The 14420-nt window shown below is 45.3% G+C and overlaps 1 protein-coding gene across 2 annotated transcripts in view; it reads left to right on the forward strand.

The window, feature by feature from the left end:
- The window catches only part of chd7 (chromodomain helicase DNA binding protein 7), a 78671-nt gene that overhangs the window by 44424 nt on the left and 19827 nt on the right, over window positions 1-14420 (forward strand). For both annotated transcript variants that reach the window (XM_069715896.1, XM_069715895.1), the window contains 16 exons: window positions 528-653; window positions 839-904; window positions 2287-2342; window positions 3655-3769; window positions 6036-6119; window positions 6227-6364; window positions 7848-7969; window positions 8500-8743; window positions 10680-10856; window positions 11558-11701; window positions 11815-11913; window positions 12083-12269; window positions 12362-12578; window positions 13444-13639; window positions 13905-14072; window positions 14208-14387. In XM_069715896.1, coding sequence (XP_069571997.1) covers window positions 528-653; window positions 839-904; window positions 2287-2342; window positions 3655-3769; window positions 6036-6119; window positions 6227-6364; window positions 7848-7969; window positions 8500-8743; window positions 10680-10856; window positions 11558-11701; window positions 11815-11913; window positions 12083-12269; window positions 12362-12578; window positions 13444-13639; window positions 13905-14072; window positions 14208-14387 — 2319 coding nt within the window. The remainder of the gene's footprint in view (window positions 1-527; window positions 654-838; window positions 905-2286; window positions 2343-3654; window positions 3770-6035; window positions 6120-6226; window positions 6365-7847; window positions 7970-8499; window positions 8744-10679; window positions 10857-11557; window positions 11702-11814; window positions 11914-12082; window positions 12270-12361; window positions 12579-13443; window positions 13640-13904; window positions 14073-14207; window positions 14388-14420) is intronic.

The following is a 14420-nucleotide window of genomic DNA, read 5'->3' on the forward strand; positions in this document are numbered from 1 at the left end:
CAGCGGTAAAGTGAGATCCAGTCACAAGTGGTCACTGGAGACACATTTGGAGAGTAAATCTGGTGCCAGCTGTGAACCGACCGACTCGGAGCGGTCCGCTTGTGATCGAAGGTTGAGGTGTGAACAGGGCCTCTGATCTACCGGCCCGCCGGGGACACGCTGCCTCTTTAACACCTTCACCACAGCCTGCCACTGCATGTCTGTTTTAAACCTTATAACCCCGTCAGATTTTGAACCCGACAAATTGGTTGTTTTCTTCATGACATGCTGGATCATATAGAACCGAATAATCATAATGAACATGAAGTGTTTGATCCGCCCCTGCACTTTCCTCTCTCCACCTATGATTACATATAAAGTTATATATTATACAATATGTTGGTGTTGAGTTTCACTACATATTTGGAAATTCACAGAAATACAAGTCATGAGCATTTTTTTTTTAATGTGTGTAACAAAATAATCGAGGTAACAGGTCTTCTGGAGGGATCAAAGCGGTGATTGCTGTCGTTCTCTGCCTCCATCAGAAGCGGCGCTCCAGCCGTCAGGTGAAGAGGAAGCGCTACACCGAGGATCTGGAGTTCAGGATCTCTGAGGAGGACGACAGCGGAGACGATTCAACGACACCAAAATCCCCTTCATCACATCAGCAGGTGCAGCCTCGCTTTTCTGTCACCGGTTCATCTTCTGAACTCACAAATCTTAAGACATGGGCCAGTTGAATATGTTTGAGAATAGAAAGTTATATGTCATGCTAACTGTATGAGACTTTCACCTGAAGAACCAGTGAAGGTGTGAAATCGACCTGGATCAAGCTTAACACTTGTTGTGTTTCCAGGATGTGGCTGAGGTGGAGGGGCCTGTGGTGGAGAAGATCATGGGCATGCGCCCCTCAAAAAAACAGGTGAAACACAAAGACACACACACACACACACACACACACACACACACACACACACACACACACACACAACACACAACACAAACATAGACAGAGAGATGCGCACATGGACAGACTGGCCCGAGTCATGGTTTACGTCATCTGATTAGCTGCTCCACAGCTGGTCTAAGAAGATTACACACACACACACACACACACACACACACACACACACACACACACACACACACACACACACACACACACACACACACACACACACACACACACACACACACACACACACACACACACACAAAGCTCAGACAGCATGTATTCACTTGGTAAGCAGAGACAAGAGTTCTTGTATTTCAGTCTGTGTGCTTGGGAGCTCTGTGCTTCAGTGTGTGTGTGTGTGTGTGTGTGTGTGTGTGTGTGTGTGTGTGTGTTGGCTCAGGGATGAGCTTTCTTTAGACAAAGCGTATAAAACAAAGCTGGCCTACACACACACACACACACACACACACACACACACACACACACACACACACACACACACACACACACACACACACACACACACACACACACACACACAGTCACCAGCCAACTTTCCTTTGCTAGCCAGCTGCCAACGGGTTGCACCCCCCCCCCCCACACACACACACACACACACACATGCGCGTGCATGCGTTCTCACACACTCTCACAGCTCCATTCATGGTTGACCCCGGGCTTGGCACACAGCCAAAACCACAATGCTAGCTACGCCAGACGCCAAGCTAGTGTTTCCTCCGGCGGGTGTGTGTGTGTGTGTGTGTGTGATTGATGATTCATGGCATTACAGTAGTAGTAGCATAGTGGAGTGTGTGTGTGTGTGTGTGTGTGTGTGTGATGATTCATGGCATTACAGTAGTAGTAGCATAGTGGAGTGTGTGTGTGTGTGTGTGTGTGTGTGTGTGTGTGTGTGTGTGTGTGTGTGATTGATGATTCAAGGCATTACAGTAGTAGTAGCATAGTGGAGTGTGTGTGTGTGTGTGTGTACATGTACGTGCTACAGCTACCGCAGTAATGGTGAATGGAAGTGGGCGGCTTTACTTGAAAGCGCCACTGTTTCTGTGTTTCTCCTTTTACATACATGTATGTGAAGACTTACAGTGTGAATGTGTTCATATTCATCCCATTAAAATGTTTTAATACACCAGCTTCATTCATATTTTTCATGTATATTTGATCCCAAACAGCAGATAGCAGTGAGATGCAGCTCTGACTGACAGCACGCAGGCTCCTTCTGTGCCTCTTCACTAGTTCATCCACATGTTGTATAACAAAGTCCAGCCTCTTCTGCTCTTTTCGCTGTGCAGCTGCTATGTTTGCCGTGATTAACCTTTTTTTTTTTTTTCCAGCTGGAGTCAGGGGAGGAAATGGAGGTGGAGGAGTTCTACGTCAAGTTCAAGGGCTTGTGAGTAGTAGCTAGGTTCTTTTTTTTTTTCCGCTCTCCACCTCTTTTGTCTTTCCCAGCAGGGCTTCCTCTTTTTTTAGACCTGTTTTCAACACACACACACACACACACACACACACACACACACACACACACACACACACACACACACACACACACACACACACACACACACACACACACACACACACACCAGGGTTTCCACTGGTCTTTAAGTGAGAAAGTATACTCAGCCTGAAAGCCGAACTCTGTTTTTGTGGTGACACTTATTTGTGCTCTGGATCCACTCTTACACTAATGATACAAGTGGTCGTCGAACAGTTTCATCTTATCAGACTACCAAACACGTTCATGTCTTTTTTCATCTTAACTGCAGTCTGGACAACAAAAAGCTACATTTTGCAAATACAATTAAAGTTGCCAGTCCAACATACAAATTCTGACCACATTACTTGCAAATGAGGCTCTTTTCATATAGAGCTCAGTTTTCCCAGCATGTATTACACAATCTAATATGCATATATATGGCAGCATTTTCCTCTCGTGACATGTATTTGATATGATATATTTTGAGTTGCTGCGTTAAGATGCAATCAGTGACATCACGCATGGCAGCAGCTGCAGGGCAACAGCTGCATGGCAGTGGAGCAACAATGGCCGATCATTTTAGAGTTTATGTCTGGCAGCAGCTGGCACTCTTTGATTAAATAAGTAATAAAAAATGTCCTTTGATATTGGCACTTTTCATCGGCCAATTTTATTTTTCTTGATTAATTGTTTCATTTATAAAATATTGAAAGTCAAAACTTCCAGTCTCTCCGAGTTCAAGGTGCATCGCCTTATCAGCAGTCTAAACCCCAAATATGATCATTTCTGTTTGGAGCGACAGTATGACAGTCGTAAAAACATCCCAGGTTCAATACATCACCTACGTAAGGAAATGGTCCCGTTAACTTGCAGGGTGGCGCTCCACACCGTCGAGCTGCTGGAGAGTGAGTTGCATCTAAGCAGCTTTAAGGCATTATAGAATTGTTTTTTGTTTTTTTTTAAACTTTTAAATATGTAATTTTAATGAACAGGGATGATTTGTTTTTTTTATTTAAGAGTGTAATCAATGCGAGGAGAGGAACAGACCAGTGTTCTGTTTGCCTAATCCAACACACCCAGTTTCTGTCTGTTACTGTAGCTGTCTGGACTGAAGAAAACCCTCCAGATCTCCTGACAACAACCAACAACTCATGTTGCAGCCTGAACATACACATCAGCCTCCGCCTTTAAAATGAATGACATGAACTGTGTTTGTGCGTCTCAGCTCGTACCTCCACTGTCGCTGGGCGGACCTGGAGGAGCTGGAAAAGGACAAGAGGATACACCAGAAGATCAAAAGGTTCAGGGCAAAGCAACTACTCAACAACTTTATAACTGAGGTAAGCCCCGAGCTGTGCAGCATAATCATCCCATGTCCCATACTGCACTGAACAAACCACCAGAACGGGTCAACCCGACCGGTCCACAGCAACGGTTCTGAAATGGAAACCGCACATGGCAGAGAATCAGATATGTTCCCTGCCATATATATATATATATATATATATATATATATATATATATATATATATATATATATATATATATGTATGCATATATGTATATATGTATATATATATGTATATGTATGTATATATATATATATATATGTATGCATATATGTATATATGTATATATATATGTATATGTATGTATATATATATACAGTGGGGCAAAAAAGTATTTAGTCAGCCACCAATTGTGCAAGTTCTCCCACTTAAAAAGATGAGACGCCTGTAATTTTCATCACAGGTACACTTCAACTATGAGAGACAAAATGGGGGGAAAGAATCCAGGAAATCACATTGTAGGATTTTTAATGAATTAATTGGTAAATTCCTCGGTAAAATAAGTATTTGGTCACCTACAAACAAGCAAGATTTCTGGCTCTCAGACCTGTAACTTCTTCTTTAAGAGGCTCCTCTGTCTTCCACTCGTTACCTGTATTAATGGCACCTGTTTGAACTTGTTATCAGTATAAAAGACACCTGTCCACAACCTCAAACAGTCACACTCCAAACTCCACTATGGCCAAGACCAAAGAGCTGTCAAAGGACACCAGAAACAAAATTGTAGACCTGCACCAGGCTGGGAAGACTGAATCTGCAATAGGTAAGCAGCTTGGTGTGACGAAATCAACTGTGGGAGCAATTATTAGAAAATGGAAGACCACTGATAATCTCCCTCGATCTGGGGCTCCACGCAAGATCTCACCCCGTGGGGCCAAAATGATCACAAGAACGGTGAACAAAAATCCCAGAACCACACGGGGGGACCTCGTGAATGACCTGCAGAGAGCTGGGACCAAAGTAACAAAGGCTACCATCAGTAACACACTACGCCGCCAGGGACTCAAATCCTGCAGTGCCAGACGTGTCCCCCTGCTTCAGCCAGTACATGTCCAGGCCCGTCTGAAGTTTGCTCGAGAGCATTTGGATGATCCAGAAGAGGATTGGGAGAATGTCATATGGTCAGATGAAACCAAAATAGAACTTTTTGGTAAAAACTCAACTCGTCGTGTTTGGAGGAGAAAGAATGCCGAGTTGCATCCAAAGAACACCATACCTACTGTGAAGCATGGGGGTGGAAACATCATGCTTTGGGGCTGTTTTTCTGCAAGGGGACCAGGACGACTGATCCGTGTAAAGGAAAGAATGAATGGGGCCATGTATCGTGAGATTTTGAGTGAAAACCTCCTTCCATCAGCAAGGGCATTGAAGATGAAACGTGGCTGGGTCTTTCAGCGTGACAATGATCCCAAACACACCGCCGGGCAACGAAGGAGTGGCTTCGTAAGAAGCATTTCAAGGTCCAGGAGTGGCCTAGCCAGTCTCCAGATCTCAACCCCATAGAAAATCTGTGGAGGGAGTTGAAAGTCCGTGTTGCCCAGCGACAGCCCCAAAACATCACTGCTGCAGAGGAGATCTGCATGGAGGAATGGGCCAAAATACCAGCAACAGTGTGTGAAAAGCTTGTGAAGACTTACAGAAAACGTTTGACCTCTGTCATTGCCAACAAAGGGTATAGAACAAAGTATTGAGATGAACTTTTGTTATTGACCAAATACTTATTTTCCACCATAATTTGCAAATATATTCTTTAAAAATCAGACAATGTGATTTTCAGGAATTTTTTTTCTCATTTTGTCTCTCATAGTTTAGGTATACCTATGATGAAAATTACAGGCGTCTCTCATCTTTTTAAGTGGGAGAACTTGCACAATTGGTGGCTGACTAAATACTTTTTTGCCCCACTGTGTGTGTGTGTATATATATATATATATATATAGATAAGATAAAAACATTTATCTTTTAATGTTATTTAAGGCAGCTGTCAGATGCTTTATTCAGACAATAAGTGTGACTTGAGCAATATTTTACACTGACTGATACAACCTCCTTCAGTTTCACGTGGTGAACAACTAAAACATGTTGAAGAGGGGAAAAAATATGAAGATGAATGAAAAAAATCTCGGGATGCATAAAATTTCTTCACCAGCGTTTTAACTCTGAAAATGAAGTCAGGTATCCTCAGCCCAGATTGTTGTCAGCCATCGCGTAGTAAAACCCTGCTGCCAACAGTGCACCCCCCTTGTTTTGTCTCCAGATGGATGACGAGCCTTTCAACCCAGACTACGTGGAGGTGGATCGTGTCCTGGACGTTTCAGAGAGCACAGATGAAAACGGAGAGGTGCTTTGATCTCTTTCATGGTTTTAGAGCCTCTCCCTCTCTTCTCTCCTCCTGCACACACAAACTCACCTGAGCCTCCCTCTGCTTCCGTGTGTGTGTGTGCGCAGACGGTAACCTTATACTTGGTGAAATGGTGCAGTCTGGCCTACGAGGACTCCACCTGGGAACTGAAGGCCGACATCGACCAGTCTAAGATCGAGGAATATGAACGCATCGCTGCACGCACACCCAACACTAAGAGAGTGGTGAGTAGCAGCTCTGTGTGTGTGTGTGTGTGTGTGTGTGTGTGTGTGTGTGTGTGTGTGTGTGTGTGTGTGTGTGTGTGTGTGCGCGCGTCTCTTTGGGTGCTATCCGTCTTCTAGCCTCCTCCCAGTAGGCGTGTGCATGTGTGTTTGTGTGTGTTGGCCTGCTGCCTGCTCCTTCCTCCTCCAGATTTACGGCTCCCTTAACTGCTCTCCACAGGGCCACGTTCTTGTGGTCTTACACGCGCGCACACACACACACACACACACACACACACACACACACACACACACCCTGCTCTTGTGGCCAGGCCAAACCACTAACAGTGTGTTTAATGCTGAACAGAAGCAGCTGACTGGCTGTGGTCTCTCCCTCCATCACTCCCTTCCTCTCCCCGCGTCCACCTCTTTAACTACGGCCTACTGTTCCTCCTTAAGGGCCACGGTACAAATGCTCCATCATACAGCGGCAGTGTTCGGAGGCAGTTTTATTTTTAGCCTCACTCCCATCGTGGAGCTCATGGGATGGTCATTTGGACGGTGGGGACATTTGCAGCAGACTTTCATTCCACCCAGAGGATGAATCTTAAACCACCACTTCGGTTGTAAAATAATGTTTTACAAACGTGGTGTTTTGGAGTCTGATCACCTTTATTTTATTGTCTCACCAGTACTTTCCACAACATGCTACCGCCTGGGCTGTTTTGATGTAACGTTATTGTGGGTGTGATTCCTTGTTTACTCTAACAGGACCCAGTTTACTGTAAATTATAGTGAATACTGCATCTAATGTTGGAAGAAAACTGTCCCACACATCAAACACTTCGATGCAAAGAAAAATGGCAGATCATCACATCAGAGTCGCTCCTCCCTCGGGGTATTTTGTGGCATGTTTGTCTGAAAGATGACTGAAAAAGACATCCATCAAAATAGTCGCTGATTAAGTCAGTCAGTTAATCAACTGTCAGCTTTACATATGGCTGTGAAACCCAGTTTAAACCGTTGGTTTGTGAACATGAATCCTCCAGTTCAAATTCTGTCCGTCACCATCTTGCTAGTTTGGAGCGATTTGGAGCAGGAAGTGACCATATTCGGATGAGCTGGGGGAGGAGCCAGGACCTGACCGATCTGATTGGAAACCTGACGATACTACGTCCCGCCCTGATGGACCTCCAGAAAACTAATAAGAAGGAGTGACTTTAGCTAACAACACCGAGATAACTGATGGACACATTTTATTCACTTTGGATTTGATGAGAGAAGTTGAATGGGAGTCTATGGAGCCGGAGGCTTTTTGGAGCCGACCTCTAGTGGCACTCGCTGGTATTGCAGCTGAAGACACTTCTGGATCAGAACCATTTTTCAGACCCAGAAACAACAAAGACTTTTATATCCAGTCTAAGGTTTAAACCCATCAGCATCCTTACATTGATGATTTGATTGGAATTAGTAACCCTCACCTCTAATAACGTCTGCTGGTGTTTAGGATCGGCCTCCTTCAGCCGACTGGAAAAAGCTGGATGGCTCCAGAGAATACAGGAACGGCAACGCACTCAGGGAATACCAGCTGGAAGGCCTCAACTGGCTGACCTTCAACTGGTACAACTCGTAAGTCACCATTAATTGTATTTTGGTAGATTTAGGCCCTACCTCTGCATGTGATAGCATCTCATTTAATTAACTTTATAGTGAACATTAAGTGGCCCTGTGGCATAGAGATGTTTTCAGTTTACCAACGGCCCTATCTGTACCTCAAACGTGTGCTGGAATATCGCACCTATTGTGAAGGAATTCAGTGATATCGCAGCGGATGATAAATCAGTCCAACAACACAGCACCAAGTGTTTTCCAGCTTGTCTTCCATGTTTTTTTGCATTATATCACTGGAGTGGAAAACAGTATCACCTCTTTGGAAAAACAGCATTAATAAAGCAAGAGGAAAAATATTTTGGCTACTGAGAGCCAGATTGACTTGAGTGATGTAAAAGTTGTGGTATTTTACATCAGGGCCACAGAGTATTCAGGGTACCGGACATGTAGGCATCAAGGTCTTCAACAGTTCAGAGACACTGAAATACAGATCCTGTAAAATCTGTGTGTTTCTGCTTCTCACTGTCCGCATCATCTCTCCTCCCCAGACGTAACTGCATCTTGGCTGATGAGATGGGTCTCGGGAAGACCATCCAGTCCATTACATTCCTCTATGAGATTTACCTGAAGGCCATCGAGGGACCGTTCCTGGTCATTGCCCCGCTGTCCACCATCCCCAACTGGGAGAGAGAGTTCAGGACCTGGACGGAGCTCAACGCGGTGGTCTATCACGGCAGCCAGGCCAGCCGCAAGACCATCCAGGCATACGAGATGTACCACAGAGACGCACAGGTGAACACAGTGAGGCAGGGCTCCTGAACACACCTCACAAAATCATTCATGGTGGCCATCATTGCATTAGGTGCTGTTGGTTCAGAGCAGAATCATGTTTACAATGTACATAGTAGCTGAATAAGTCAAGAAGCTGACCTGCAATTTTAAGATAAAAAATTAAATCTGAATTTATCAATGCAGATATGAAGGACACTACAATGTTACACACTGGGAAGAGTTATAACAGCTGGGTTAACTCGTCTTATTCTCTTTATATAACTGTTGTCAATTAGCCAAACGTTGGCTCACACTTTACATCAAACATCGCAAAATGCGAGTGTTTTTTCTTCCTTCAGTTCATTCATCAGTTGTACAAATGTAACAAAAAGTCAGTCGGGCCGTCCTTCAGCATGACGATAATGTCAACAGGGTTTCCAGACTACAATCACAGTGAAGAAAACTCAAGCTGGATGCAATAGTGTGTTAAAGCCAGGCCGGTTACAACATCCTCTCTCCTCTCCATCGTCACCTGAGTGGTGTGGCGCTTTCCAGCAACAAGCAGACAGCGAAGACAGTTGGTTCACGTCTTTATTGTTTTTCTGGCTTCAGCGATAAAGAACCCCATCTGGAACCGTTTGTCTGTTCATGAAGCAGCTGAGACGCTGTTAGTCTGAGATAGATACTGAAGGATATGCCCTGCAATTCATTTATTATGCCTGGTTAAACAGCCCATGATATACATCGTATAGGATACAGGCTAAAGTTGGAGGTTTGCGGGTTCGGATGGTTGATTCAAAACACACGCACAGTGAAGAGGCACTGCCCATAGTCCTCCTCAGCGCTCTTTTTGCTGCGCTGTTTAGCGAACGAGACGTCAGCGACTCTGCTAAACCATCACTCTGCTGCCGGTCTGCTGCTAGCTCCTGTTAGACTAATTAAGGAGCCATTATGTGGCGGCCAGGCTTCACAGAGCGTGCAATTATGTCCACAGGGTGGGGAGGAGGTGCAAGCTGATTAAAATTATTACGCATCTGATAGGTTTAGGGAACTTTCATGTTTGATCCTGTAGTACGTTTAAAAGCAAATAATTCATAGAACTTTGTGTTTGAGACTTGTTGAGTTTTATTCAGGCTTAGATTGATCAACTGTTGATCAAAGTTTGTATTCAAAATGTACTGAAATAAACATGTGAGCCACAAAAGTTTGATTTCAGACACTTGCAACAAGAGAAGATGAACAGTTGACACAGATAAGATTAGATGTATATAGTGCATATTTTTTATTCCTCTGTGCGCTGGATGATGAGGATCATGTAGATTTACAGTGGGAAGAAGAAACAAGATGCTATTGTTAGAGACGGTCAGCCGACCTGAACCTCCTCAGCCAGCTGGGGATGGACAGTGCTCCTCTGCTGCGTAAGCTCTTTATGGTCCTGTAGCTGTAATCTCTTATTGTACAATGCTGCTAACATCTCTGAGCGCAACCTTCGAGCCCGTGAAAGAAAATAAGCTGTAGATACAGTGGACTTCCTGGCTGCTTGTTCCTAATCCTGGGCCGAGGTAATCCTCAAGGTCGCGACGATGGGACGTTGAGTTCTCTCTGCTGTCGCGTCTGCTTCACCTCCTGCAGCAGGAACATGGCAGATTTACACACATTTTAATAATGAGGCAGCGGGTTGTTGTGTATTTGAGCTGGTTTGAATTAAACAAATGACACCAATGTTTCAGCAGTCACTGAGAGTTAACTACAGATGAGAGGACTGCCACAAGTCCTTTTAAGTCTGATGTTAAAGAGTGTTTCTTGGTTTTTATTCTAATTCATGGAGCTGCTGTGGTGCAGTTAAAGTCTCTCTCACACTGTTTCTCTCACCGATGCACAGGGTGAGATTATAAATGAGCCGCTGACAATGTTCTTACTGACCTTCACGCTTTTCCTCTCTCCTTCGCCACTCCAGGGTAAGATAATAAAGGGAGGCTATCGCTTCCACGCCGTGATAACAACTTTTGAGATGATCCTGGCCGACTGTCCAGAGCTGCGCAGCGTTCCGTGGCGCTGCGTGGTAATAGACGAAGCCCACCGCCTCAAAAACCGAAACTGCAAACTACTGGAAGGACTCAAAATGATGGACATGGTGAGTGGCGGACATGTTTGTAACACAGGAGTAGCTTTTACTTTATTTTTGTGTTAATCTGCAGAAACTGGTTTAAGATTTGTCAGAGCTTTTGACATTGTTAAAAGGTAAAGGTTTGCCAAAATTCGTTTTTTCATTTTAAAAATCACTTGAGTGCAAATCCGTTGAGGTCTGACTCCTCTGATTGAATTTCAGGTATTGGTTCTATTTATGTCTGATGTCAGGTTCACAGGTACATCCCACGTACAGGAAACATGGTGGTTGATTTGTGGAGGGAGCAGCCAGTCACAGCTGGTCTGTCTGGACCACACTCCTCGCTGGACAGAGTGACAGCTGCATGACTAAAGCGGTGAACACAAGGCTCCTCTGTCTCCGAGACGCTCTCATTATTTTTATAAAACCTGCGCTGCGGCTCCACGCTGCCATGTAGTAAATCATCAAGACCAGGACTGGAGCGACCAGTGTGGATGAGAGCAGAAATGAGGGTTGCAACCTGGACACGCAGATTGAATCTGATCACTGTATATAACTCCGACAGTCAGTCAAGATCAGACATGCAATAAATCCAGTTTTGACTGACAGTCTGAATATGATGTCAGTATTATAGTTGGCCGTTACCTCAGTATCTCTCCTCCTGCACACACATCCTGCTTTTACGTTTAGAAATTCTAAATAGGTGTTTCCTTTTCTGTCTCCTGCAGGAGCACAAAGTCCTGCTGACAGGAACTCCTCTGCAGAACACCGTGGAGGAGCTCTTCAGCTTACTCAACTTCCTCGAGCCTGAGAGATTCCCATCTGAGCAGACGTTTATGACTGAGTTTGGAGACCTTAAGACTGAAGAACAGGTAACAACACTGTGCAGTCAGTAGTGGCAAAAGAAGAGGGGGATGGGGGTCTTCTCAACTTCCCACGTATCCTAAATTACCATTGCAATAACATTTACCTTCGTGTGTGTCAGGTTCAGAAACTGCAGGGCATCCTGAAGCCCATGATGCTGAGAAGACTGAAGGAGGATGTGGAAAAGAACCTGGCCCCTAAAGAGGAAACCATCATCGAGGTAGGACAGTTGTCTCAGAAATCAGCAGGGATGTCAACGTTCTGCTGGCAAACCTCCAAAATAATCCTCATTATAAACTCAAATCCACAGCATCTGTCAGGATCTCTGTTCTCTGGGCCACATTGTTGTTTTTCCAAGTAAAAACTGATGTTTTTGTTGTTGTTGTCAGGTGGAACTGACCAACATCCAGAAGAAATACTATCGGGCCATTCTGGAGAAGAACTTTACCTTCCTGTCCAAAGGAGGTGTAGGAGGAGGAGGAGGCGGAGGAGGCGGCGGCGGATCGAGTGTCCCCAACCTCCTCAACACCATGATGGAGCTGAGGAAATGCTGCAATCACCCCTACCTCATTAATGGTGCGCACTCACTCCTCTCAAATTATGACCCACCACCGCAGTAAACCACTGTTTGTTTTCTTGGTTTATAATTGTTGTTGTTTGTGGTCCAGGAGCGGAAGAGAAGATCATCGAGGAGTTTAGGGACTCCCACGGTGGCAGGGCCGACATGCCGGACATGGCCCTCCAAGCCATGATCCAAGGCGCTGGCAAGCTGGTGCTCATCGACAAGCTGCTGCCCAAACTGAAGGCCGGCGGACACCGAGTCCTGGTGTTCAGTCAGATGGTCCGCTGTCTGGACATCCTGGAGGACTACCTCATCCAGAGACGGTGAGTGCACACACACAAACCAGCGCTTTAATAACAGCTACAGAGGTTAATCACTGCTGTGGTAACGGCCCTGATGGAGCTGTTTAATGTTGGGTTTCTGTTGATATCCAGTGATCCATTACTTTTATTAATGACATAGCAGCCCAGTAAATACTCAATCTACAACCTGGAACTGAAATCAAACTGAAGTTCATCTTTTGTTTCATTCTAGCATAAAATATGCATTAACAGTTGTACCCTGATAAATCAAAAAAATGAAAACTGACTGTCGTAGTTCAAAGCCGTTAAGTTTATAAGCTGAAATTGTTTATATGATATAAATGAAACTGATGTGACACTCAGTTAAAGTTCAGATGTCTTTTGTTAGAAACAATCACTCCATGTGGAGCTTCTTCCCTGAAACACGGTGCAGACAGCGTTTGAACCAAATGTTATTCTGACCTGTCAATAATTTACTTAGAATTAATGTCAATCAGCAGCAGCTGATAAAACCAGCTGCCGAGCGTGTTTCTAACTGGAGTTATTGGTAACTGGAGAGCGAGCAGAAAGTCCAGCTGGCTGAAAAATGAGAAGCTGATAACTGAATGTTTTGTACACTGAGCTTCGCTAATGAGGAAGAAAGGAGAGAAATAACAAGATCTGATTGGCTTAGAAAATCCAACTCGGTCACCAAAACACTCACATATGTAGTGAAATGCTGCAATCTGCAGTTAAAGTGACTAAACAGGGAGCAGAGAGGTGGATGAAACTCTTTTCAACTGATACTGGTTCATTAAAATGTGTTTTCTAAAGTGTCGACTTTCCCTGTAGCAAATCACAAACTCGGTGACATGAACTGACACCCGTCCTCCCGCTCTGTGTCCAGATATCCGTACGAGCGAATAGACGGCAGAGTTCGCGGTAACCTTCGGCAGGCCGCCATCGATCGGTTCTCCAGACCGGACTCGGACCGCTTCGTCTTCCTGCTGTGCACGAGAGCCGGAGGACTCGGCATCAACCTGACTGCAGCCGACACTTGCATCATCTTTGACTCTGACTGGAACCCCCAGAACGACCTCCAGGTACGAACCTCACCTCCTCCCCTGCAGATCGTCTCTGTTGGATTACAGACGACTCAAAGGTGCTGCCGACGGCTTTTTGGGAGGCCGGTTGGGAGTTGCGACTGTCTGCTGGCTGAAATGAGTCCGCCACATTTATCTCTGCTCCACTGGACCCGATCATGAGTCCACTGCTGTAACCCAGCGTCTCTGGCTGAACACACTCCCGCAGAGTGAAAATCACTGTCGAACACCGTGTTTCTGAATCTCTGAACGGCTCCTCCACCAGGCTCAGGCGAGGTGTCACCGCATCGGACAGTCCAAGGCCGTGAAGATCTACCGTCTGATCACCAGGAACAGCTACGAGAGGGAGATGTTCGACAAGGCCAGTCTGAAGCTGGGCCTTGACAAGGCCGTCCTGCAGAGCATGAGCGGACGAGAGAACGCCAACAGCGGGGTGAGATGCAACACACACACACACACCCACACACACACGTACACACACACACACACACACATCCATTATCTACGTCAATGATTTCACACCCCTCTCTAAAGACAGAGGATTTAAATGTTGTCTTCTCTTGTCCAGGTCCAGCAGTTGTCCAAGAAGGAGATCGAGGACCTGCTGAGAAAGGGAGCGTACGGAGCGCTGATGGACGAGGAAGATGAAGGCTCAAAGTTCTGCGAGGAAGACATCGACCAGATCCTCCAGAGACGAACCCACACCATCACCATCGAGTCCGAGGGCAAGGGCTCTACCTTCGCTAAGGTAGGAAACTCCACCCAGCCTTGTCTCCTCTTC

This window comes from Brachyistius frenatus, unplaced genomic scaffold, assembly GCF_029030835.1.
Source record: "Brachyistius frenatus isolate BFR_SWC_R1_liver_20210118 unplaced genomic scaffold, ASM2903083v1 Contig_149, whole genome shotgun sequence".
Lineage (NCBI taxonomy): Eukaryota > Metazoa > Chordata > Actinopteri > Embiotocidae > Brachyistius > Brachyistius frenatus.